Raw genomic sequence first — 25191 nt, 5'->3', positions numbered from 1 at the left:
GGTACACAGGCCAACTCTCGAGCCATCTCTTCATGTTTGTAACTTGATTAGCTGGCTATCCACACTCGTACTTATCCTCTGGTGTTATTCTCCGCTTCCAGTATTCCTTCTGTCTCTCTCACTTCACTGCCCGCTTCAACCACGCTGTCAAGCCCGTCCACTTGCTCATGCTTCCGCCTCCTGCCCTTTCTTCGGACCACCCTCGCGCATTGGAAATACCAGCCTGGATCTCCTGCTCAATAAACCATTCTCCCCTACTCCCTCTGCCGCATTCTGGTTTTGGGTCCAGTCCAACGTTATACGATTACATATCGTGGCACTTTTGCCACTATTCTAATTCATTGAGATGTACATGTATAGTTTCCATTCATAATATTTCATAAATTAAAATGCTTTCATTATTCCTTTCTTCAATCTTTGCGGATCAGCAGGGATAAATCATACAGCTCTGGGATGTTATACTGAGGCATATGGCTTCCATTTTAGGGTCGTTAGCAAAAAAAAAAAAAAAAAAACTGTCTGGAGGTCGAAGGAGGTGTGTATGCCAATTAGTGACAGACCTGTCCATGCGCGAGGCCGTCAAAGCCGTCGTGAACAGCCAGCATGTTGTGACCCTGGATGATGCCCATTCTGACCGCTGCACGCACGGCTGCATTCATGCCAGCACAGGGGGCGCCGATATTTATGATGGCCACGTTGATGTTGCTCTGACAGAAGGGAGGGATGGTTAACTTGGAGTATTTAAGTAACTTCAGCAAAGTTTAATAATGCACTGAATGTCGTGACATATGCAGGAGTAGATAATCAATGTTGCGAGATGCATGCTAACTAATGTATTTGTTTGGTAATGTTGCCCTACGTACATTGCAATAGCTAAAACTTTTCCAAACTGTACAATGATTTGAGTCAAATATGACTTTTTTGTTAACATTTCTTCAAGCCAACTTTATTCTGAACAGAATATGACTTTTCTCTCAAAACAACAACTTTAGTCTCGTGAGGTATCGAATTTTTCTTGAGAAAAAACAAACATGATCATGAATTAAGCTATTTCTCCTTAAAAATCATGATATTATCATGAGATGACAACTGTTATTGGAAGAAAAAAAATATTTCTCTCTCATAAGACTTTTTTTTTCTTGGGAGGAAAAATAATTTTCTCAGCAAAGTATAGCATTATAAGAAATAACAAAAGTTTTGTAAGTTTTGTTTGTCCTCAAAAAATAAAACTATATTCTTGTAATCAAGATTTTCATGAGAAAATACCACTTTCCCCCCCCAAAACATATGACATTTTAATGTTTGTAGAAAATATTTTATGATGATGATGACTTTTTTTTTTCGTTTTAATCCTCCCTACAAAAGAATGATTTTTTTAAAACTAAAAAAGATAGATATTTATTCACTTAAACAATATGATTATTATTACTTTATTCCTGTGAGTGATAATTTCCTGGAAAAGACAAACATTTTCAGCGTGTAGTACAATATGCCGAGCATTTCCCATTTGGCAGCACTGGTGTTGATTCATATGGGAATGACACCTGTGCTCTATTCTAACCAAAGGGACGGATGTTCCTTACTTTAACATCTGGGGGGTTAATGTGGGCCAGCAGCTTGTATGTGTTCCAGTTGTTCTCAAAGCTCCTGCAGTTTAAAGGGGGATGCATAATTCGTTGAGCTGATTCTGTTTCTTAATAAGTGTCACAACCGTCACTCAGTAGCACATTTAATAACAACAGCAACAATAATAATAGCTAAGATTTATACAGGGTAAACATCTTACTTTCCTCTGAGCTTGATAGCATCCTCGTATCTGCCCTCAGCCATGGCAGCAGTCACATCTTTCGTCTGGATGGCAGAAAACGCAACAAGATAATCAGACTTCCAAAGACATCTTAGAGCAGGGCTTACTAAATACAAATCTTAGAGGGCCACAAATAAGTGAGTCAAAGGTCCATTTGTCAAAGTCGGTCAAGGCCACAGCTGATAATACTCTAATATTAAAAACAAAATGTCTTTTTTATTCAAACCAAAAAAATAAATACATTTAAAAATTCCATTTTGACATAAATGAAAAAAATGGTTGAACAAAAGAAAACATGACCCTTGTCATTAATCTAAAGCAAATATATTACAGTAGGGTTAAGAACATTTTTCTTTTCAAAAATAAACAAAAAACAACGACAGAAAAATGTAGTGGTGCTTTACCTGTACACTGTGTGTGTGTGTGTGTGGTTTTCCAAGAAAAGAAAGAATAACCAAGTACAGATTGGTAAGTGAACATAAACAGGATAAATAATAACAATAACCAAATAGTACACTTACAAATGTTAGCTATGAAGAATGATGATAAGGGCGGCACGGTGGACGACTGGTTAGAGCGTCAGCCTCACAGGTCTGAGAACCGGGGTTCAATCCCCGGCCCCGCCTGTGTGGAGTTTGCATGTTCTCCCCGTGCCTGCGTGGGTTTTCTCCGGGCACTCCGGTTTCCTCCCACATACCAAAAACATGCATTAATTGGAGACTCTAAATTGCCCGTAGGTGTGAATGTGAGTGTGAATGGTTGTTTGTTTGTATGTGCCCTGCGATTGGCTGGCAACCAGTTCAGGGTGTACCCCGCCACCTGCCCGATGACAGCTGGGATAGGCTCCAGCACGCCCACGACCCTAGTGAGGAGAAGCGGCTCAGAAAATGGATGGATGGATGGATGATGATAAGTTAGCAAAATGTACACAGTTAATATACTGTAGCACTTCCTGTTTCTGAAAGACTAAACGCACCACTTCCGGTAGTAGAAATAGCTGATTTATCAATCAATACATGGTAAGTTTCGGTAAGTTTTTTTCTAATTAGTAGCCCGTAAAACATTCTAATAACGCATTATTGCGTTATTGCAAATTAGGTGCTTACGGTATAATTATGAATTGTTGTTACCCACTTTGTTACTGATGCACACAGCCGGACAAAATTTATAATCCGGTACATGCGCTACTGACTCAATTGCACTCTCTGCTCCCAGCCAGTGAGTATGACCTCAGTGTCCATGCACAGGTCACATGAACTGAACCGCTTGAATAACACATATCCATCCATCCATTTTCTACACCGCTTAGCCTCACTATAGGGTTGCGGGTAAACTGGAGCCTATCCCAGCGATCTTCGGGCAAGAGGCGGGGTACACCCTGAACTGGTCGTCAGCCAGTCGCAGGGCACATGTAAAGAAACAACCATTCACACTCACATTCACACCTACGGGCAATTTAGTGTCTTCAATCAACGTCCCATGCATGTTTTTGGGATGTGGGAGGAAACCGGAGAAAACCCATGCAGGCACAGGGATAACATGCAAACTTCACACAAGGCGAGGCCGGATTTGAACCCCGGTCCTCAGAACTGTGAGGCAGATGTGCTAACCAATCTTCCACAGTGCCGCCTATAACAAATATCTTCTTCTTTTCCTTTCGGCTTGTCCCATTAGGGGTCGCCACAGCGAGTCATCTTTTTCCATGTAAGCCTATCTCCTGCATCCTCCTCTCGAACACCAACTGCCATCATGTCTTCCCTCACGATATCCATCAACCTTCTCTTTGGTCTTCCTCTTGCTCTCTTGCCTGGTAGCTCCATCTTCATCATCCTTCTACCAATATACTCACTATTTCTCCTCTGGACGTGTCCAAACCATCGAAGTCTGCTCTCTCTAACTTTGTCTCCAAAACATCGAAACTTGGCTGTCCCTCTGATGAGCTCATTTCCAATCCTATCCAACTTGGTCACTCCTAGAGAGAACCTCAACAACTTCATTTCCGCCATCTCCAGCTCTGCTTCCTGTTGTCTCTTCAGTGCCACTGTCTCTAATCCGTACATCATGGCTGGCCTTGCCACGGTCTTATAAACTTTGCCCTTCATCCTAGCAGACACTCTTCGGTCACATAACACACCTGACACCTTCCTCCACCCGTTCCAACCTGCTTGGACCCGTTTCTTCACTTCCTGACCACACTCACCATTGCTCTGGACGGTTGACCCCAAGTATTGAAAGTCCTCCACCCTAGCTATCTCTTCTCCCTGTAGCCTCACTCTCCCCCCACTACCCCTCTCATTCATCTTTCTAACTGTTCCTCCACCTGCTCCCTGCTTTCACTGCAGATCACAATGTCATCTGCAAACATCATGGTCCACGGGGATTCCAGTCTAACCTCATCTGTCAGCCTATCCATCACCACTGCAAAAAGGAAGGGGCTCAGGGCTGATCCCTGATGCAGTCCCACGTCCACCTTAAATTTGTCTGTCACACCTACAGCACACCTCACCGCTGTTCTGTTGCCCTCGTACATGTCCTGTATTATTCTAACATACTTCTCTGCCACTCCAGACTTCCGCAAGCAAAACCACAGTTCCTCTCTGTGGTACTCTTTCTAGGCATGAAAACATACTGTTGCTCACAAATACTCACTTCTGTCCTGAGTCGAGCCTCCACTACTCTTTCCCATAACTTCATTGTGTTGCTCATCACCTTTGTTCCTCTATAGGCTCGGCACATCACCTTTGTTCTTAAAAATGGGCACCACTACACTTTTCCTCCATTCCTCAGGCATCTTCTCACACGCTAGAATTCTACTGAACAAGCTGGTCAAAAACTCCACAGCCACCTCTCCTTGATGCTTCCATACCTCCACAGGAATGTCATCAGGACCAACTGCCTTTCCATTTTTCATCCTCTTTAATGCCTTTCTAACTTCCCCCTTACTAATCATTGCCACTTCCTGGTCCAACACACTTGCCTTTTCTACTCTCCCTTCTCTTTCATTTACAGTTGGTAACCTCCTTCAGATTATATCGTCTGCACAAGATGTAATCCACATGCGTGCTTCTACCTCCGCTCTTGTAGGTCACCCTATGTTCGTGCCTCTTCTGGAAAAAAGTGTTCACTACAGCCATTTGCATCCTTGTTGCAAAGTCTACCACCATCTGTCCCTCCAAGTTCCTTTCCTGGATGCCAAACTTACCCATCACTTCTTCATCACCCCTTTTACCTTCACCAACATGTCCATTACAATCTGCACCAATCACAACTCTCTCTCTGTCTGGGATGCTCAGAACTACTTCGTTTAGCTCTTTCCAGAATTTCTTTTTCACCTCTCGGTCACATCCTACCTGTGGGGCATAGCCACTAATCACATTACACATAACACCCTCAATTTCAAATTTCAGCCTCATCACTCGATCTGATACTCTTTTCACCTCCAAGACATTCTTAGCCAACTCTTCTTTTAAAATAACCCCGACTCCATTTCTCTTCCCATCTACACCATGGTAAAATAATTTCAACCCTGCCCCTAAACTTCTAGCCTTACTACCTTTCCACCTGTTCTCCTGGACACACAATATATCAACCTTTCTCCTAATCATCATGTCAACCAACTCCCGAGATTTTCCTGTCATAGTCCCAGCATTCAAAGTCCCCACATTCAGTTCTAGGCTCTGTGCTTTCCTCTTCTCTTTCTGCCAAAGAACCCACTTTCCACATCATCTTCGACCCACAGTAGCTGAATTTCCACCGGTGCCCTGCAGGTTGACGGCACCGGACTTTGTTAACCCGGGCCATGACCGATCCAGTATGGAATTCTTTGGATGAACGCTCATATTTGTTTGGCAAAGTTTTAAGCCGGATGCCCTTCCTGACGCAACCATCTGCATTTATCCGGGATTGGGACCGGCCTACAGTTTGTACTGACTTGTGCCCCCCATAGGTCTGCATTCCACCAATAACAAATATACAAAAGAAAAAAAGTTTAAGACACTTAAATTACAGAATAATTCCAGCAGTAACAATCAAAGATCACTCGGTGATAGTATCGCACCACAAACACCTCTTGCGCCCTCGCCTTTTGTGTCTGTCAGGCTTCTTAAAGGATAAGTAGTTTTACTTTAGTGTATTTTTATGATAGTATTTTCCACATTGTTAGATGTATTTTGTGCGCTTTGTATAACAGTTATTTATTTATTTATTTTTAAGAACAACTCTGAAGTCAACCGGCTTATTTTCCTTAGTCTCAGGGGATTGTAGTTTGCAGCATGATAACAGGCTGACATACCACTTGCACACACTCCATGAGTGGCAGCCTAACTGCCTGGTTGCCAGACAGGCTGACCACGCAGGCCGGGGTGTCCGGTGTGGCCTCCAGTAGAGCCATCACCGCCTCAACGCCCATTCTGCTGCCCTGGAGGGGACAAACACACACACACACACACACACACGCACAGTCAAATGATTAGATGTGTTTCCAAAGTGCACAATATATTGTGCCATCCATTTGTGGTTTTGTTTGTCTTCAATCAGTCACACTCCCAAATAAAATTTGCATATTTACCATAGAAGTTCTTTGTGAGCATAATCTTTTCAAGGTGACAGTCCAAAATGGAAATCACAACAATAAACAAAACAAAAAACTTTTCTTTTTGGGCAATTCCTGACTTATTTTAGCCAAAACTGGAAGTCAACTGATTAGTTTTTGTTAGGCAAGTGACCTTCCGCGATTATATATATATATATATATATATATATATATACACACATATATATATATATATATATATATGTATATATGTATATACATATATATATATATATATATATAGTACATTTTACAATGCGTGTTTTAATTGTATTTGACTCTCTTAAAACAGAGTTTCTGCAAGTTTAAGAAAGCCATTTTTGATATAAGACCTCTCATTCATTAATGTGGCCAGTAGGAGGCAGCGATATGGGCTCAATCTTACTGTACACAATAGTCTCAATTTTTATACATTTTGTGACATATGCATGCAATACTTATACACACACTAATTGAGTTTTACACTAAAATGTGATTTATGGATTGCGTGTCAATTTTAAAAGATGATTAAGGCCTTCATTAAGGAAAATTAAATGTAAGGAGGCTTGACTCTTGTACTGACCAAGATTCTGTCGAAGGCAGAGGGCGTCCCTCCCCTCTGTACGTGTCCAAGGACGGTGGTGCGCGTATCAAAGCCAAGTCTGTCAGTTACCAGCTGGAGAGCAATAAATCAATCCATTAGTGTTATTCGTTCACTCTGCAATACAGTGATCCAAATTATGGCGCATATATTGTACTGCAGGATTTAAATTAAACATGAGTTTTTGTGGAAGGTTTTGACTATATTGTTTCTCCTGTCTATTTGGAGCACTGGTATCAAGGGTTTGATAATTAGTTGAGTGAAAATGTTTTGGTAAATTTGGCACACCACAGAGAATAGTTTTGTTAACAACCCTGCCAAATTGGAATGATAAACAAAATCCCCAAGTATATAAAACGAGGCTTCAAAATAGTGAAAAATCATGCCGTTCTCTCTGCTTTCGGACACTGTGGTTATGTGCTGAAACCACACCCCGCTCAACTGTCAGCTGTCAATCAAATGCCACTGCCATGACCTGGGGGGAAAAAGGATGCTCCTTTATTGAGCAACTTTCTTATGACAACTACATGTTTGAGCTGTGAAAATATATCCACTTAAAGCCTGCTGTGGCTGAAATATATCTCACTGGGTCATCACAGGGCTCTTCCATGCCGTGACAACGAGGCACTCTAAAGGGGCCACGCCAGCCCAAAACCCCAAAAAGTCCACATGCTGGGTGTCAAGTTGGACTTTTTAAAATTTATTTTTTTGATTCCTCACGCTCCTACCCTTATATAGTGGAGGAGGGGCGACTCATGACGTACTCCAAAGTGCTTCAGACGGTGCTGTTTTAGCCACACCCAGCCCAAAAATCAGGCAAACTGAAATAGTGGAAAAACACTTTGCTATATCGTCACAAATACAAAATACTAGGTAGTTCTCAGTCTTTGCACGTTTTCAACAATTACCTTCAAACATGTATAAAGTATTTAGAAAAATAAATCTTTGAACTCACTATGCAGGGTCTTTAAAATGAAAACCTACAAGGGTGGATGGCAGTATTCCTCCAAAAATTAACCCTGAGGCGATTCCTCAAACAGAGCTGTTAAATGTTATGGATCATCTGTATTTTCTTACAGAAATCACTGAACGCCAACTCATAACACTGATTGCTCCGGATAGTTTAAAACCCATGGGTCAAATTGCTCAAACAGGTTGAAAATGAGCAAAAGTTTGTAGTAGTAGTGAGTAGATAGTTGCGATATGTTTTATAACACAGTCCAGACGCGGTGTTGTTCACCCATGTCAAAAGCATATGAAAATGAAAGCATATTACCGCGACATGCATATGAAGTCCTGATAGTCAATGTGTCCTGCAATTCCAATTAGTTCTCGCATCTACTGGCTGCCTCCTTCATCAATGGACGGGCTGCTAAGCCAACTTTAGCTGTGTCAGGCCAGGTGGCGACGTCACTGGCCTTGCCCTGGGCTGTAGCAAGTCATTTGGGGATCCAAGGCAAACACAGCCACCCCCCCCAAAATTATTTTTATCCCATTACATACTATACTGTAACAACTGTCCCACAGTCATGTTCTTGTCATAATTTAAAAAATATGGAAATTAAGACAAATTGTTCTGGAAGTGACTTTCTAAACGTTGGCAATTGTGCTCAAATGAGATACAGGTAGAAACTATCCATGGACATTAAATGGATGAGAGAGCTGTTAAGGTAATAACGAAGAGGACTCCTAATGTTAACATTTAACTTGATTAGTGTAGATATTCTTTGGTTGAAATGCTTTTTTTTTCTTCAAAAATTAATCTCTAATGACAAAAATCAACTTTTTTTTTTTTTTATGTTTTTTTCCCCCAACTGCTTTGCGTGATGGATTTTGGAACATGAAGAAATTATGCGCAAAAAAAAAAAAAAAAAAAAAAAAAAAAACACACATTCTTGCCCTCGTGGTGGTCTTGTTCAAGAAAATCCCCACTCCTACTTTCTGAGAAGACTGAGTTCTTCAACATCAGGCAAAACCTGCTCCAGATGTTTTGTCAGTATGTTGTCGCAGGTGCCATCCTGTCATGTTTAAAATTACCATTGCAATGGTAATTGCTTTATATTTCTATTATCCCTTGCTTTTCTTTTGTTTAGAACTGCTATATACTTCCCTTGTAATGATTGCCCAAGAATGTACATAATAACTGAAACTATACATTTGGAACAGAGTGTTGCCAGGTGAGCCTTGCCTTCTTTATGTTGTCCGATGAAATGGGTTTGCCTTCTCTGGACATAGCACCCTCAGCGACAATGATCACATTTAAACGAGAACCCCTGGCCCGTTGCTGAAAAGACAAGTTATTATTATCAATGCACGAAATTCAAGGTGACCCATGAGCAGAGGAGTGTGGCGTGGGAGCAGGGACAGTCGTACATCTGCCAGCCTCCTACACAAGTGTTCCTCCCAGCCATTGTCTGGTGGCATCTCTGGAATGAAGACCCAGTCTGCGCCACAGGCCAGAGCAGACACCAGCGCCAGGTACCTTGCAGCCGGGGGCAGACAGACACAATTTTTGTAAGATTACCATGTTTTTTTTCCCTTGGAGCCAAAAATAAATTTAAAAAAAAACATTTCTCTCTGAAACACAAACTATCTTGAAAACTGTACTCAAATAGTAGGAGTTAATGGTACTCTATCGAGTGAAAAAACTGCGATGGGGAGTAACCACAGGGAAGCATCCTCTGGCTTTTATCTTGTTAACTATACAAGAGTGATTTTAAATCTGCTGTCTCTTGTGATCTTTTTTTTGGACGCGGATGACTCTCGTAATCGTTGCTCACTCAGACAAATCGGTGGTTGAGGACACACTGAGCACTTAGTTGCAGAGGGCATGTGATTGGCTAGCTGCAAAAAGGCTTTCCCTCCACAACGGGCCAGACAGAAGCCATTATTTTTGGTAGTAAAATCAGGTTGTCAGTAAAATCACCAGGTTTTAGGTTCAAATAGGAGAGTGTGTAATTAAATCCACAGGTTATTACTTTGGATGCATTTTAATTAACTGGTGAAGAGATGGCCCTGAAAGCGTTAATTCAAATGAATCAAATAATTGAATTCCGAGCTAGGTAAGCTGCTTTTTTGTTTGTTTGTTTTTAAGATTTGTTAACCCATCTGACCTCTGAGCACTTTGAAAAAAATTAAAGTGATTAACGGTAGAGAAATGCACTCAATGTTTCTCACTTTTAAAATCATTTCAAACAAGGTCCCAAAGTATCCGGGAAGGTACTTTTCACTTGTTAGTAAGGGTCACCAGTGCTTTACTCGAGGTAGTGCAAGTGACTTTGTCCTTTGCAAATTCAAAAGCTTTATGGGTAAAAAAACAACTTTTCGCACAGCACAGCAGTGCAATGGAAAAAAAACAAAATACACAAAACAAGTGATTCCTTGATTTTCAAAAGTAGCTACAACACATCACTTATTTTTTAACAAAATTTCATCCCCCCCATCCATTTTCTGTACCGCTTATCCTCACTACAGTTGCGGGCATTTGACAAAATTTTAGTCATATATTTATTTTAATAATGGAGAGCGCTCCCGCTGGGGACTCCATCGTTCTGCTGGTTGACTTCAATCCTCACGTGGGCAATGCCAGTGAGAGCTGGAAGGGCGTGACTGGGAGGAACGCCCCTGATCAGAACCTGAGCGGTGTTCTGTAATTAGACTTCGGTGCTCATCACGGATTGTCCATAACGAACATGTTCAAGCATAAGGGTGTCCACACGTGCACTTGGCACCAGGACACCCTAGGTCGCAGTTCGATGATCGACTTTGTGGTCGTGTCATCGGACTTGCGGCCGCATGTCTTGGACACTCGGGTGAAGAGAGGGGCGGAGCTGTCAACTGATGACCACCTGGTGGTGAGTTGGCTCCGATAGTGGAGGAAGATGCCAGGCCCAAATGTATTGTGAGGGTCTGCTGGAAACGTCTGGCAGAATCCCTTCAGAAGGAATTTCAACTCCCACCTCCGAAAAAACATGTTCCAGGGGAGGCGGAGGACATAGAGTCTGAGTGGACCATGGCTGAGGCGGCTGACCGGAGCTGTGGCCGTTAGGTGGTTGGTGCCTGTCGTGGCGGCAATCCCTGAACCCGTTGGTGGACACCAACGGTGAGTGATGCCGTCAAGCTGAAGAAGGAGTCCTATCGGGCCTTTTTGGCCTGTGGGACTCCTGAGGCAGCTGATGGGTACCGGCTGGCCAAGCGGAAGGCAGCTTTGGTGGTCGCTGAAGCAAAAACTCGGGTATGGGAGGAGTTCGGTGAGGCCATGGAGAAAGACTTCCGGACGGCTTCGTGGAAATTCTGGTCCACCATCCGGCAATTCAGGAGAGGGACGCAGTGCACCACCAACACTGTGTATAGTGGGGATGGGGTGCTGCTGACCTCAACTTGGGATGTTGTGAGTCAGTAGGGAGAATACTTTGAAAACCTCCTCAATCCCACCGACACGCCTTCCCATGAGGATGCAGAGTCTGGGTTCTCTGAGCCGGGCTCTCCTATCTCTGGGGTTGAGGTCACCGAGGTGGTTAAAAAGGTCATCGATGGCAAGGCGCCGGGGGTGGATGAGATTTGCCCGGAGTTCCTAAAGGCTCTGGATGTGGTGGGGCTGTCCTGGTTGACGCCTGTGCAACATCGCGTGGACATCGGGGACAGTGCCTCTGGATTGGCAGACTGGGGTGGTGGTCCCCCTTTTTAAGAAGGGGGACCACAGGGTGTGTTCCAACTACAGGGGGGGGAGTCACACTCCTCAGCCTCCCTGGTAAGGTCTATTCATGGGTGCTGGAGAGGTCCGTTGGGAAGTCGAATCTCAGATTCAGGAGGAGCAGTGTGGTATTCGTCCTGGCAGTGGAACAGCTCTACATCCTCGGCAGGGTCCTCGAGGGTGCATGGGAGTTCGCCCAACCAGTCTACATGTGTTTTGTGGACTTGGAGAATGCCTTTGACCGTGTCCCTCGGGGAGTCCTGTGGGGGTGCTTCGGGAGTATGGGCTACCGAACACCCTGATATGGGTTGTTGGATCCTTAGCAGCAGTGATCCACGGAGGTTAGGAATCTGGGTCTCCATCCCCAAAGCTCACATTTGCCGAGCCGCGTGTTTGAACAAAAGAAAGGGGAGGGAGGAGGTGCAGCGGCATGGCCGAGCCATGCCGAGGTCACCCAGTGCAAGCCAGAGGAAAACCCAAGAGAGTTGGAAGAGGTGGGAGCCAAAAGTTGAATACCCAGGGGGCCTGTCTAAGGGACGTAGGAAACCGGAGAAGACCACACCCGTCGACTTGAAATTTAGTCTACAATTAAGCCATAAAAGTGGTGTAAAAATCATATCTTAATATAAAATACTCCCAACCTTGTACTCTTACTCATAGATCAAGCATATAGAATGATTATTTAAATTTTAAATTTTAGTCTAGGCAAATCAACTGCTTATGTTTCAATCACATTTCATGCTGTTTCATGCAGTTCTCAAAATCTCACAGCTGCACCTGTAAAGTTGACACACTGACACAGACATCAAGGCATACATTTGGAATATTTCTGCAGAGTTCGTGAAGTATCAAAACGGCCAAAAGTCAAAATGTGACTTTTGGTCGCTATCTTCAAAAGAAAGAAATTAGTCTTTTGAAGACGGGAGCTGATAATTAGGTTAAGGTCCAGCAGGCGTCTTTTATGGCTGTCTCGCACAGCAGGGCCACAGGGAGGCATGCAGTTTATCAAGTTGTTGGTGGGGGGACAACTGGATCAGAGTCACTATATATCCCCCTTTTCGCCAGCTAGAGCAGCTCGATGGTGGTTTGGATGGCGACTTCATGAAAGATGGCACAGGTTGGCAGGTACACACAACAATGCAGTAACCAGTCTAACATTAGTACATACCACCCCACTTTACAGCTATCACAGTTGACCATGAGAACTTCTTACTCAAGGTGTGTGTCTATATGTGAATATTGATGTCAATGTAGGTGTATCTATGTTGTGAGGGGAAGAGATTGCAAAGTTGAAAGAAAAAAAGAAAAAGCTAACGCGAACGTTAACTAAGAATCTTTGTAGCATTCTCCAGAAATAGAAAAAGAGGGGAAAAAAAGAAAAAAAATTCAGCCCAGCTCCATCCTAGCGAAACAGAGGGAGTCTCCCAAAAAAATAATTAAAAAAAAATTAAAAAAAATCTATTAGGTGTGAAACTTAAGTAGTAAACCAAAAGAAGAGGTGAAAGACAAGGGTTCAAATCTTGACAAAAGAAAGAAACCTTAGCCTAAGTAAAAAGGAAGTGAGGAACTCCGAGAAACTTGTGTCTTGCGAAGTTGTGTCTCGATACTAGTAAGGCTACAAGCGTCACCATTGGGTGCGCTATGGATGTGTTTTATTTATCGGTTTGCGGAGGTGCAGCGAGTTCGGTTTCACCGGTGTCTAGGTTGAGCACCTGTTTTGGCAGACTTGGTGTGATGAGGATGCCGTCACGGAGGTTGGAGCTGCTTAACCTGTCCGGTCTCACTGTGTTGAGCATAACTTCGTTTCGCATGGTGCATCATGGGCGGATGCTCGTGTTACCCCCCTTTTGTTACTTGCCGCCATGAGCGGCTCTGAAGTACACTTCACAGAGGCGCAATAACAAAAGTCCACGACAACGCAAATGAGCATATACAAAACCAAGGAGAAACCAGAGTTAAGCCTGCGCAGCGCGCAGGAAGGAAGAATTGAAAGAGGGCGCCTCAGGCGAGCCACAGAAAGATCAAAAGAAAAGCAGGCACCCTCGACATCACGAACAACGCAGATGAGAGAGAAAGGCTGGAAACCAGCACAGAAGGAAATGTACATCCCAAGTGGTTATTGCAGGTGCAACAGAAGAGTCGTGTCCAAGGCGTTGCCTGGGAAACGAAAGAGTGGGTGGGGTGGGCAAAATGGCACTGAGGTGCACTTTGCAAGGTGTAGAGAACAAGTGCAGAGAAAGTCAGAGTTCTGTGAGAAGAGACAAAGCCCACGTCCTGTGCTGTTGAAGCAATGCGTGTGTAAAAGTCACAAAAGCACAATGACTTAGCGGCCACCGAGACTGACGGCCAGCTAAGCAGGAAAGACGCAATCAAGATAGTGACAGCTGAATAGATGGACCACTAATTGGGGAAATTGCACATAATATGCGACTCAGAGGGCACAATTCTGCTTCTTACCAAGGGGTCCTGTGGTCTCAACAGCTTGAAAGAATGGCCAGTGTCACAAGAGTGACCACTGGTGGGCATCGTCACCATTACCGGTGTGCACCCCCCTTTTGTCAAGATGTCAACTTTGGTAGAGGCGGCACATCCAGGAGGCTCAGAGTGTAGCACTGGGTGGTTTCTCTAGTGTGATCTTGCCTTGGCAGGGGTCTCCGCACCTGTGCATAAATCTCACGTCTAGTATAGTCAATTAATGGCATGACACGACTTAGCAGATCTTGTCCAATGAGCAAAGGTATTTGTCAGGTGACAAAGGGGTGAATTGTCATTTTGCAGTGTTGGAGGTTGAGTGGGCGGCCCGGTCCCCCTGCTGTAATTTATCACGCAGTAAGTCAAACACATCCTCGGACATTACCGTGATGTCTGCTGCGGTATTTTGGTAGCTCAAACCAAAAATATTGTGATTCGACAGCTTTGTGTTGGTCGTTTTATGGTTTGAATGTGATGCAGCTAGGTCGGGGAGTTGTGAGCTGGACACCCTGCAAGGGCATGCTGCTACTCCCAAATGGTGTTTAACACTTGGGTCCATGTTTTCAACAAAAATCGTTTTAAAATACATGTCTTCTTCCATGTGTGTTTCCTTTAGAAGCCCGAAACATACTTTGCGTAAACGACAATCCTGTTCAAGCTGTTAGAAATGCAACACCGTCCAGTAGTAGAGCTTGTAATCACTCCATGGTAAAACTCAAAATTCGTTAAAAATACCGGGCATAAAGGTTTAATCGTACAATTGTCGCGGTGGTGTTTAAACAAAACGAGCGAAAACAGAAACATTTAAATTAATAAACGCAATCGCAGCGGTGGAGTTTCGAAAAACGACTAAGAACAGACGCTTCTACATTAATAAAAGCAGTCGCGGCGGAGGCGTTTCGAAAAACGAGAACAAAGGAAGCTTTTAAATTAAAGGCAATCGATCTCAAGTAGGTGCAATAGTTCAGCGATTAAGCTAGCTAGCCGGGCTAGCGAAAAGAGTCGGTTGCTACGTCACACAACGGCGGCGCAAGGTTAAAACTAGCAGAAAGGCACTCACAAACCAGCAGAAAAGCACTCTGTATTTTATTTATTGTTTCCAAAGCCAACCATCGATTGGCCGCAGTGTCTTAGCAGGACCTCATCAGTAGCTTGTTATCGGTTAGGTGGGAAACGGCTCTCGAAAGGGGGCCTTTTGAATGTCGCATAATGACACAAACGTCCATGGGGTGACGCCCTAGGACTGTACTGCAGTAAGGACAACTAAGAAGCAAGCCAGCGTGGCGACCTCACGATGACGTCACGAATCTTCCCCCAACAAAGATGGCAAACTACGGAAGCCTTTAAGTCTTAGGCAAACAACCAAATGGTGACCCTCGTGGTTCCAACACACGCAAAAAGGGCAACTGTCGCAAATGGCACGTGTTTTCACACATGAAAAAGTTAACACTCTCATCCGGTTATCCAAGTAACATTTAACAATGCAACAAATTTACTTTAGTTTTACTGAGAGCTAATCTTAGCATCTCAAATTCATAAGTGCTCACAACGCTGTCTATGAAAAAAAAAAAAAGAGTACGGCTCACCCACAGATAATGTCTGGACATGCCTGAACATACCCCACCCAAGATGGTGGGCAATGTCTAGATTGTATTAAAAATATCGTGTACTTTTGTGTGTTTTGAGTTTAACGAAACTTGTCAGCCTCACACGGGGCACCAATATGTAGCCCATATTGGCATTTGGATAAAACGTAATTTAATTGTATTTAAGAAATAAATTCGGGTTAGTCCGGTTTTCATTTTTAACGTTAAAATCAAACTAATTTTTTTCTTGTAAAGGGAACCACGTCACTTTTTATATGTATAAATTTAGGAAAAGAGACGAGAAACCTTTTAGCAGTCTCATAATTGAAAGGTTGCTACATTTTATGAAATACGAGTCCTAGATTAAGGCGACACGGTGGCTGACTGGTTAGAGCGTCAGCCTCACAGTTCTGAGGATCCGGGTTCAATCCCCGGCCCCGCCTGTGTGGAGTTTGCATGGTCTCCCCGTGCCTGCGTGGGTTGTCTCCGGGCACTCCCGTTTCTTCCCACATCCCAAAAACATGCATGAATTGGAAACTCTAAATTGCCCGGTTGTTTGTTCGTATGTGCCCTGCGATTGGCTGGCAACCGGTTCATGGTGTACCCCGCCTCCTGCCAGATGACAGCAGGGATAGGCTCCAGCACGCCCGCGACCCTCGTGAGGAGAAGCGGCTCAGAAAATGGATGGTTGGATGGAGTCCTAGATTACAGAGGCTTCATTCTTAAACTCAAAACACAACAAGGAGTGGAATTTTATAGAATATGTTGTAGAATATATGTAGAATATATATATAATATATGTAGAATATAGAATATGTTATGAAATCTACGAGGGATCTATAGGGAAACACACAGTGGGGTCTGACGGCAGAAAGAAAATAACACTAAGGGTAAACGAAAAGGGATGATCGGACCGCGTGTTGCTGGACTAAAGTTGGAAATGTGAGCGTTTAATACGTTCAGTGAGTGAGTGAGTGTGTGAGTGAGAGAGTGAGAGTGAGAGAGAGAGAGAGAGAGAGAGAGAGAGCGAGCAAAGTTGGAATTTTGTGTGAAGCTAGTAATTTCCCCAAAATTAATGGGCACTAATATTGTACATCCTAGCAACGCTTGTTGTGGTACTCATCCTCTTTTCTCTCCACACATCTCAGGAGGAAAAGGAAGCAGGTTTAGTTGAAGAAGAAAATGTATGCAGAAAAATAAACTAAAACAAGCGGTAGAACAAAAAGGAAGCTGTTCGTCATGCTTCGTTGGGAGAATATGACTGTCTCTCCCCCTGCCGGTTTTCGGGATCCGCTAGCAAGTTCAGAGAACACCCGTTTGGCTGGGAGCGTATCTGCTACCTCAGCAGCAACTGTTCTGGATGCTTAGCAGCGGTGATCCACGGAGCCTCGGAAGCGAGGTCTCCATCTCTAAGGGTCGCGTTTGCCAAGCCACGTGGTTGAACAAAAGAAAGGGCAGGGGCGGCGGTATGGCCGAGCCGTGCAGAGGTTACCCAGAGCAAGCCAGAGAAAAAACAAGGGAGGTAGAAGAGGCGGGAGCCAAAGGTTAAATACCCAGGGGGCGTGTCTAAGGGACGTAAGAAAGCAGAGAAGACCACACCCGTCGACTTGAATTTTAGTCTACAGTTAAGCCAAAAAGTGGTGTAAAAATCATATCTTAATATAAACTACTGGGTCAGAGTCACGACACAAGCTACACTCCGAACTGGTTGCCAGCCAGTCGGAGGGCACATATAAACAAACAACTATTCGCACTCACATTAGTACCTGTGAACAATTTAGGGTCTTCAATTAACCTACCGTGCATGTTTTTGGGATGGGGGAGGAAAGCGGAGTACCCAGAGAAAACCCACGCAGGCATAGGGAGAACATGCACACTCCACACAGGCGAGGCCAGATTTGAACCCTGGTCCTCAGAACTGTGTGACAGATGTGCTAATCAGTTGTCACCGCGCCGCCGAAAACAAATATATTAAAGAAATTAATGTGGTAACACACATCAATGTCCTGTATCCTATTTACAAGTTTGACACTTGTATCAGTAGTAGTCAAGCGCAGTTGATGCTGCGGTGTGTGTTTCTGTGTCATGGGGATGGAGGGGGGGGGGGAAATTTAACCAACCTGAAAGGAAAATGATCGAAATAAATTCTGCTTCAGGCCCCATAAAGGTTTGGGCCCCTTGTGTCAGTCAGTCATCACTCTCCATCAACTCATGCCTTTTCCAGTTGTGCCTGGAAAAGGCATCAGTCTGTTTGTATTTAGTTTTAGTTCGCAGTTTCCGTTCACTCTTTCTCTGATCATTGTCCTTTGTTGCATGTGGTGGTGAGTCTGTGGTGGTGTGTTCTTCGTTAACTTTTCAGTTTTGGCACTTTTAATTTATGATTTTATTTTTTGATGCTGCACTCCATCACCATTTTGTTTGCCTTCTAATAATTTATTTTTTATGATTCCCCTGCACTCCTGCCTAACCTGCTTCCCTATGCCTGCTTCCACCTGCACTTCACCACAATGAACCACATCAGGTGACAACTCCTTTGTGTCTTGAAACTCGTAATAATGGTACTTTTGCCTTGAAAAATACCAAATATTCCTTGTAAGATTCAAACCTATTTTGAAGAAAAACTTAATTCTCATATGATTTTGACTGATTATCCTCATTACATTTTATAAACTCCAAATGTGTCATATACTGACCCACAGTGTCTGCCCATCACTTCGAGGATGAAGGTCCTCTGGTGGCTGTGAATACACACATGGAACAGTGGTAACTCATGAGTGCACTACTGTACACCCACCCATATCCATATATGTATCTAGTATCTTCTCTATGTGTGTGCAATACTGGGTATTTATCCTCAGAATAGGAATAGTAGTAGTAATAGAACTGTGTCTGACCTCTGTGCAGTTGTGGTGATGGCGTCCACCACCTCGATGATGCGGTGTAGGGCAGAGTCTGTACCAATGGTCATATCGGTACCGCAGAAGTCGTTATCGATAGAGCCCACCATGCCCACGATGTTTAGGTGGGAGGAGGTTTTGGCTTCTTCATCTGTAATCTTACCTGCAGGTATTTAATAATGATCCACAGTGACAAGAAATGCATATTACCTGTACATCTAAAATGTTTGCCTATGATATATTGTTTTGTCAAAATGTTTTTGATCCCTTCCTGATTTTCACCCCATATTTATCACACGTAAATGTTTCAGATCAAGCCAATTTCAATAAACCCCAAATACAACCCATGTAAAGACAAAATGCTTTTTCAAAACAATTTTATTTAAGGTGGGAAAAGGCCCTGTGTGAATAAGTAATTGGACCGCCCCAAAGCAATGGCAAAATAGTAACTCGAGAGCTTGGTGTCCCTAATACATAACATCATCTCTGGGGTAAATGCAAAACAATGTCTCCTTACCAGCTCGGAGCAGGTCAGCCAGCAGTCCGCTCCACTCTGTCCTGAACTCATTGGCTCCGGTCAGGCTGCCGTCGCCTCCGATGACACACAGGTTGGTAATTCCGAGCTTCACCAGGTTGCAGGCCGCTTTCATGCGGCCCTCCCTGGCTCTGAAGTCTTTGCAGCGTGCACTACCTATGACTGTTCCCCCCTGATGCACAGCAAAAGACCAAAAGCTGTTGAGCACACTTGCATCTTGTGACAACTCCCAACCTCATCAAAGCTTAAATGATACAAATGGCATGTTTGTACCCTTAGGGCCACCGTAGTTTCCTGTCTGTCGATCGGTGCAATATGAAATATCCATGAGCAGACTGCTCAGACACTGTTACTTTTGCATGTGATGGACCCACATGCATGTTGTCAACTCACCAGCTGAAGCATCATTGAAACACTCTCCCACGTGGCAGGCCGAATGTTTTCTCCTCCATCCACCAGGCCCTGGTACCCCTGAAGCACAGGTTAATCTAACCAGAATCTTTTTCATTACACTTTTCATATGTTTGGCATATATTATAAAACTGCTGAATGTACAGTATAGTACATAGTCATATAGGAATATAACAGTGCTTGAATGGTTTCCTACCTCATGAACAAAGTAGACTTTGGCTCCAGTGTAGATACCTACTCTGACTGTTGCTCTTACAGCAGCATTCATACCTGACATACACAAGTGGAGATTTCGTTCGCTTTCAAAAGTTGTTTTAATTTAGGATCAGAGCATGGTCAGTAATAGTAGTTGTACTGCTAGTAATAGTTCTTTACTCGTACGACTTTTGCGGTAGTAGTAGTAGTAGTAGTTGTAAGAGATGTAGTTGTACTGGCAAATGTCGCCTTTGTCATCGTACTACTGGTAGTCTTCTTAGAAGTAGTCGCAGTAGCACTGATACTCATAGTAGTAGTGTCACTAACAGTACTTCATACTTGTACGAGTAGGAGAAGTAGTTGTACTAGTCTTCTTTCATACGACAGTGCACAGGATGGGCCATATTCTCCCGGGGTGGGGGGGGTGGGGGGGGGGGGGGGGCTGGCAGGTGGTCCCCTGCGGGCTGTGGGTTTTTTGTCCCAGCCTGGTTTGGGGGGGGGGGGGGGGGGGGGGGGGGGTCCACCTCCCACATTCGGGGGCAGGTAGTGGGTGCTGCTGGAATGTGGGGGGGATCTTGGGGTCGGTGCTGCGGGGCTGGGTGGGCCAGCCTTCTTCGTCTGTGGTTGTCCTGCCTGATGGGCCCGACCTGCAGGAGCCATGCCTCTTGATCACTCACAACACTGACTGTAAATATTTTTCTCATTAGTCACATCTGGGCACACATACATATCCAGGGGTTGCTGGGGGACTGGTATGGGGTCGGGAGGGTGCGGTTGTCGGACCGGGTTTCAGCACATCAGTGCTGTTTCCCGGTCCGGGTGCCCTGCCCCTCCGCTCTGCCTGGACCCCAGGATTTTAATGCATCACACACACTCATCCCCATGTTTTTTAATGCACCACATACACCCATCTCTGGGGGACGGTGGGTCTTGGGTGGGGGGGCCCCCCTGGCACACTGGCCTCTCCAGATTTTAATGCACCACACCACTCGGGGGGGCACTGATACACGGGGTAGGGCCAATGCCTGCCAGTCGGGGACCTGGCAGTCATAGTAACAGGGGTATAGGTGGCTTTTCACAGGGTGTAGCACTACTGCCCCATACAATACTCGTATCAAATGTTTCATTGATTCACTAGATCTATAAGGATTTACTTTTCTCATCTTGTTTACAGTTAGTGCTTTGTCTTTTGTTTTCTTTTCTCATACCCCTCTAGAAACTTTGTTCTGATCGACTCTGATTCTCAATAAATATCCATTATAATACTAAGAAAGCCCAGCGGCAGCTTAAAACTCCACTGTGACACAGTAAAACTGTTGCGGCATAAAAGGACTACAGATCCTCCATTCTGCTTCACCTATTAGCCGAACGGGACAAAAAAAAATATATATATATATACACTGTAACAATATAGTGGGCTACAAACAGCTATGTGTAGCACACTTTAAATTTGAAAATTCCTGATGTAGCAGATACAGAATACACAATATACTGTGTTTACAATTAAATGCGTGTTTAAAGTTCCATCAATAAAAATGTGTTGCGTCTGCTGTCTTTATCAGCGGTCAGACACTAACAAAGTCCGCTAGCACAGATTTCTCCGCCAATAAATATCACTGCTAAAATGCTGTATAGGAGACTATTGCAGCTCTTCGATAAGCTCAATAAAACTTTTTTCAGCCTCTCTACATACATCTGATCGCCTTTTAGAAATTTCTTACAACTTGTGGTGGCGCATATTGTAAAAGTTCAAGTACAATATGAGTGTTCACTTTCCCGGGGTGCGAGACTTATTCCAGCCTCTGGAGCGCATTAAAGGAAATGTGCGCAAATCAATGGGAGAATGCGCGGACGACCAGATTTGACAGAGTACGCCCATGTGTTAGGGTTCTCCATCCAGTGTGTGTATCTGAAAAGGTGTTTAAATTACAGACTTAAGTGGACGGGATAATCCATTTAGCTTGTCTGACTCAAGTGCATGGGAGAATATGGCCCGATGGCGTTAGTAGAGTTCCTTATAGGGTGCACACCACATGAATCCTGCCATTTTTCACCCCACTGGTAGTAAAATTATCTTAAATTTACGGTTAGATCATTTAAAGTAGAGGTAAGAAATAGCTTTTTCATTGCCCAGCAACGGGTCAGATTTTCCAAATCAAAGAATGGCAAGTGCAAGATAATAATAATAATAAAATAAAATTCACACACACCATATTGAACATTCAGAAAAAGCTAACGCTAGCAAACATTGACGAACGAGACTCGCCTGGATTTACTTTGACATGCAAGTGAAAACTTGGGGTGGTAGCGATAGTAGTAAAAAGTGGAGACAATGGAGACTTCTTAGAGACATTTTGCTATATGCAACAGTACATACCATTTACAGTGGGTACGGAAAGTTTTCAGACCCCCTTAAATTTTTCACACTTTGTTATAATGCAGCCATTTGTTAAAATCATTTATTATTTTTAGTTATTAGTTTAGTTATACAAGTTAGTTATACAAGTTATTTTTTTCCTCATTAATGTAAACACAGCACCCCATATTGACAGAAAAAAACTAATTGTAGAAATGTTTGCTGATTTATTAAAAAAAAGAAAAACTGAAATATCACACAGCCTTAAGTATTCAGACCCTTTGCTGTGACACTCATATTTAACTTGATTGTCCATTTCTTCTGATCATCCTTAAGATTGTTCTACACCTTTATTGGAATCCAGCTGTGTTTGATTATACTAATTGGACTTGATTAGGAAAACCATACCCTTGTCTATATAAGACCTTACAGCTCACAGTGCATGTCAGAGCAAATGAGAATCATGAGGTCAAAAGGAACTGCCTGAAGAGCTCAGAGACAGAATTGTAGCAAGGCACAGATCTGGCCAAGGTTACGAAAAAAAATTCTGCTCCACTTAAGGTTTCTAAGAGCACAGCCGCCTCCATAATCCTGAAATGGAAGACGTTTGGGACGATCAGAACCCTTCCTAGAGCTGGCCGTCCGGCCAAACTGAGGAATCGGGGGAAAAGAGCTTTGGTGAGAGAGGTAAAGAAGAACCCAAAGATCATTGTGGCTGAGCTCCAGAGATGCAGTCGAGAGATAGGAGAAAGTTCTAGAAAGTCAACCATCACTGCAGCCCTCCACCAGTCGGAGCTTTATGGCACAGTGGCCCGACGGAAGCCTCTCCTCAGTGCAAGACACATGAAAGCCTGCATGGAGTTTGCTTTAAAAAAACCCAAAAAAAAACAAACAAAACAAAAAAAAAAAAACACCTGAAGGACTCCGATATGGTGAGAAATAAGATTCTTTGGTCTGATGAGACCAAGATAGAAATTGCTGGCCTTAATTCTAAGTGGCATGTGTGGAGAAAAACAAGTACTGCTCATCACCTGTCCAATACAGTCCCAACAGTGAAGCATGGTGATGACAGCATCATGCTGCGGGGGTGTTTTTCAGCTGCAGGGACAGGGAGACTGGTTGCAATCGAAGAAAAGATGAATGCGGCCAAGTACAGGGATATCCTGGACGAAAACCTTCTCCAGAGTGCTCAGAACCTCAGACTGGGCCGAAGGTTCACCTTCAAAAAATGACCCTAAGCACACAGCTAAAATACCGAAGGAGTGGCTCCAGAACAACTCCGTGACTGTTTTTGAAAGGCCCAGACAGAGCCCTGACTTAAACCCAATAAAGCATCTCTGGAAAGACTTGAAAATGGCTGCCCACCAATGTTCACCATCCAACCTGACAGAAATGGCAGAGGATCCCCAAATCCACGTGTGAAAAACTTGTTGTATCATTCCCAAAAAGACTCATGGCTGTATTAGCTCAAAAGGGTGCTTCTACTAAATACTGAGATAAGGGTCTGAATACTTATGGCTGAGTGATATTTCAGTTTTTCCTGAATAAATCTGCAAAAATTTCAACAATTCTGTTTTGTTTCTGTCAATATTGGGTGCTGTGTGTACATTAATGTGGAAAAAAAATTAATGATTTTAGAAAATGGCTGCAATATAAAAAAAGAGCAAATTTAAGGGGGTCTGAATACTTTCCATCCCCACTGTACATGAGCCTGTGCTTGGTAAAATGTATGTGTCAGATTAATATAGAATTGTTCAACTTTAGGAGGTTCCACTTTCCAGTAACCAGTATTATTTTATTTACCTGCTTTTGCCAGTATAAAAGTATCAAAGGGGAGTAGGGCTGCGTAAATACCATGCACGCAACTAATCATCTCAAACCATGAAAGGAAATCTGACCTTTCATTACACTGACAGCAGACTCGGCCAAAATAGGCACAGAGAAAAGGACAGGAGGCGCGTTAATGGCACTCCGTATGTTTCGCACCTGGATACACCAGACCACCAAATGCCACAGTGTGTGTATGAGTTGTGACAAGTTGGCAGGCTGCAGCTCTTGTTTCACTGAACAGCTGCTGTCGATGGTGGGCTCAGGGGTAAGAAGGAGGGAGTGTTTCCCCACTGTGCCAGAACAAGGTCACCGCCACTAAAATTAGCCCCAAAGACGCAAATGAAAGGAATGCACAAAAGCTTGGAATAAGCATCATGTTAGAATATGAGATGAATTGATGACTTCACTACTTGGGCGAGAGGGAGCATGCAGAGGTTTGCGCCTCCCAATTGCAGTTGAAAGAGAAAGACTGCTGCATATTTGGAGCCTAATTTGTCACATCTAAATTAACAGAGAGAGCACACGCAAGTGCATCGCATCCATTTTTAATCTGCAAACATCACACAAAACGCAACACTTTGAGTGTTGTGTTAAATACAAATGAACACAGATAAATGTCATGCACAGTAATTATCCAGCTGGGTTCACTTCACAGACGCACTAACAATCAGGAAACATCAGGAGACTGCAAGTTGCAGATGATACAATCTTACCTTGAGCGTCGCCTCCAGATGTCAGCACGGCAATAGAGCATCCCAGCCCCATCTTTGTGGGGTCCGTGATCGAGTGTAGGTTCTTTGACATGTTTCTCGAGTAAGCAGCGAGGGCTATGATGAAAGGGAAAGAAGAAAGAGATCGAGAGCGACTGCTCTACTCCTGGAAGCGAACAGGCTTTATAGTCCACTGGTGTCCTGAGTCTACTCCCACTGGCATCCTCCACCAGCACTCAGGGAACTAAATATACATCCAACCACCTGCGCTAGACATGGCAAAACAAAGCACGTGATCCTCATTGATACAAAAGTATTTGGACAGCAGCTGATTTCACCAACATGAAAGAAAAATGATCGAACGAAGTTGGTCCCGACCTTTGCGTTTCATACTGAACAGCGATGGGAAAAATGTTAAAGGGACTCTGTTGGTATTTCACCCCAAAAGTGTTTTAATGGGGTTCTCTGCACCATCCAAGCCTTTACCGTCTTTGTGCACAGGGAAAAGAAAGGGGTTAACGGGATACC

General features: G+C 43.8%; 1 protein-coding gene across 1 annotated transcript in view; it reads right to left on the bottom strand.

Annotated features, from left to right (window-relative positions):
* pfkma (phosphofructokinase, muscle a) overlaps window positions 1–24829 on the bottom strand; it is a 46228-nt gene extending 21399 nt beyond the window's left edge. The window contains exons 1-13 of the mRNA XM_061693287.1: window positions 24667–24829; window positions 19769–19842; window positions 19555–19632; window positions 19144–19333; window positions 18624–18789; window positions 18423–18467; window positions 9352–9460; window positions 9167–9262; window positions 6961–7053; window positions 6099–6224; window positions 1787–1851; window positions 1584–1647; window positions 561–707 (exon numbers count right to left, since the gene is read on the bottom strand). Coding sequence (XP_061549271.1) covers window positions 561–707; window positions 1584–1647; window positions 1787–1851; window positions 6099–6224; window positions 6961–7053; window positions 9167–9262; window positions 9352–9460; window positions 18423–18467; window positions 18624–18789; window positions 19144–19333; window positions 19555–19632; window positions 19769–19842; window positions 24667–24757 — 1344 coding nt within the window. The 5' untranslated portion in view covers window positions 24758–24829. The remainder of the gene's footprint in view (window positions 1–560; window positions 708–1583; window positions 1648–1786; window positions 1852–6098; window positions 6225–6960; window positions 7054–9166; window positions 9263–9351; window positions 9461–18422; window positions 18468–18623; window positions 18790–19143; window positions 19334–19554; window positions 19633–19768; window positions 19843–24666) is intronic.
* Between the last annotated feature and the right edge of the window lie 362 nt (window positions 24830–25191).

The sequence above is a fragment of the Phycodurus eques genome, chromosome 1 (genome assembly GCF_024500275.1).
Source record: "Phycodurus eques isolate BA_2022a chromosome 1, UOR_Pequ_1.1, whole genome shotgun sequence".
NCBI classification, from domain to species: Eukaryota; Metazoa; Chordata; class Actinopteri; order Syngnathiformes; family Syngnathidae; genus Phycodurus; species Phycodurus eques.
This window is presented reverse-complemented; position numbering and strand designations above follow the sequence as displayed.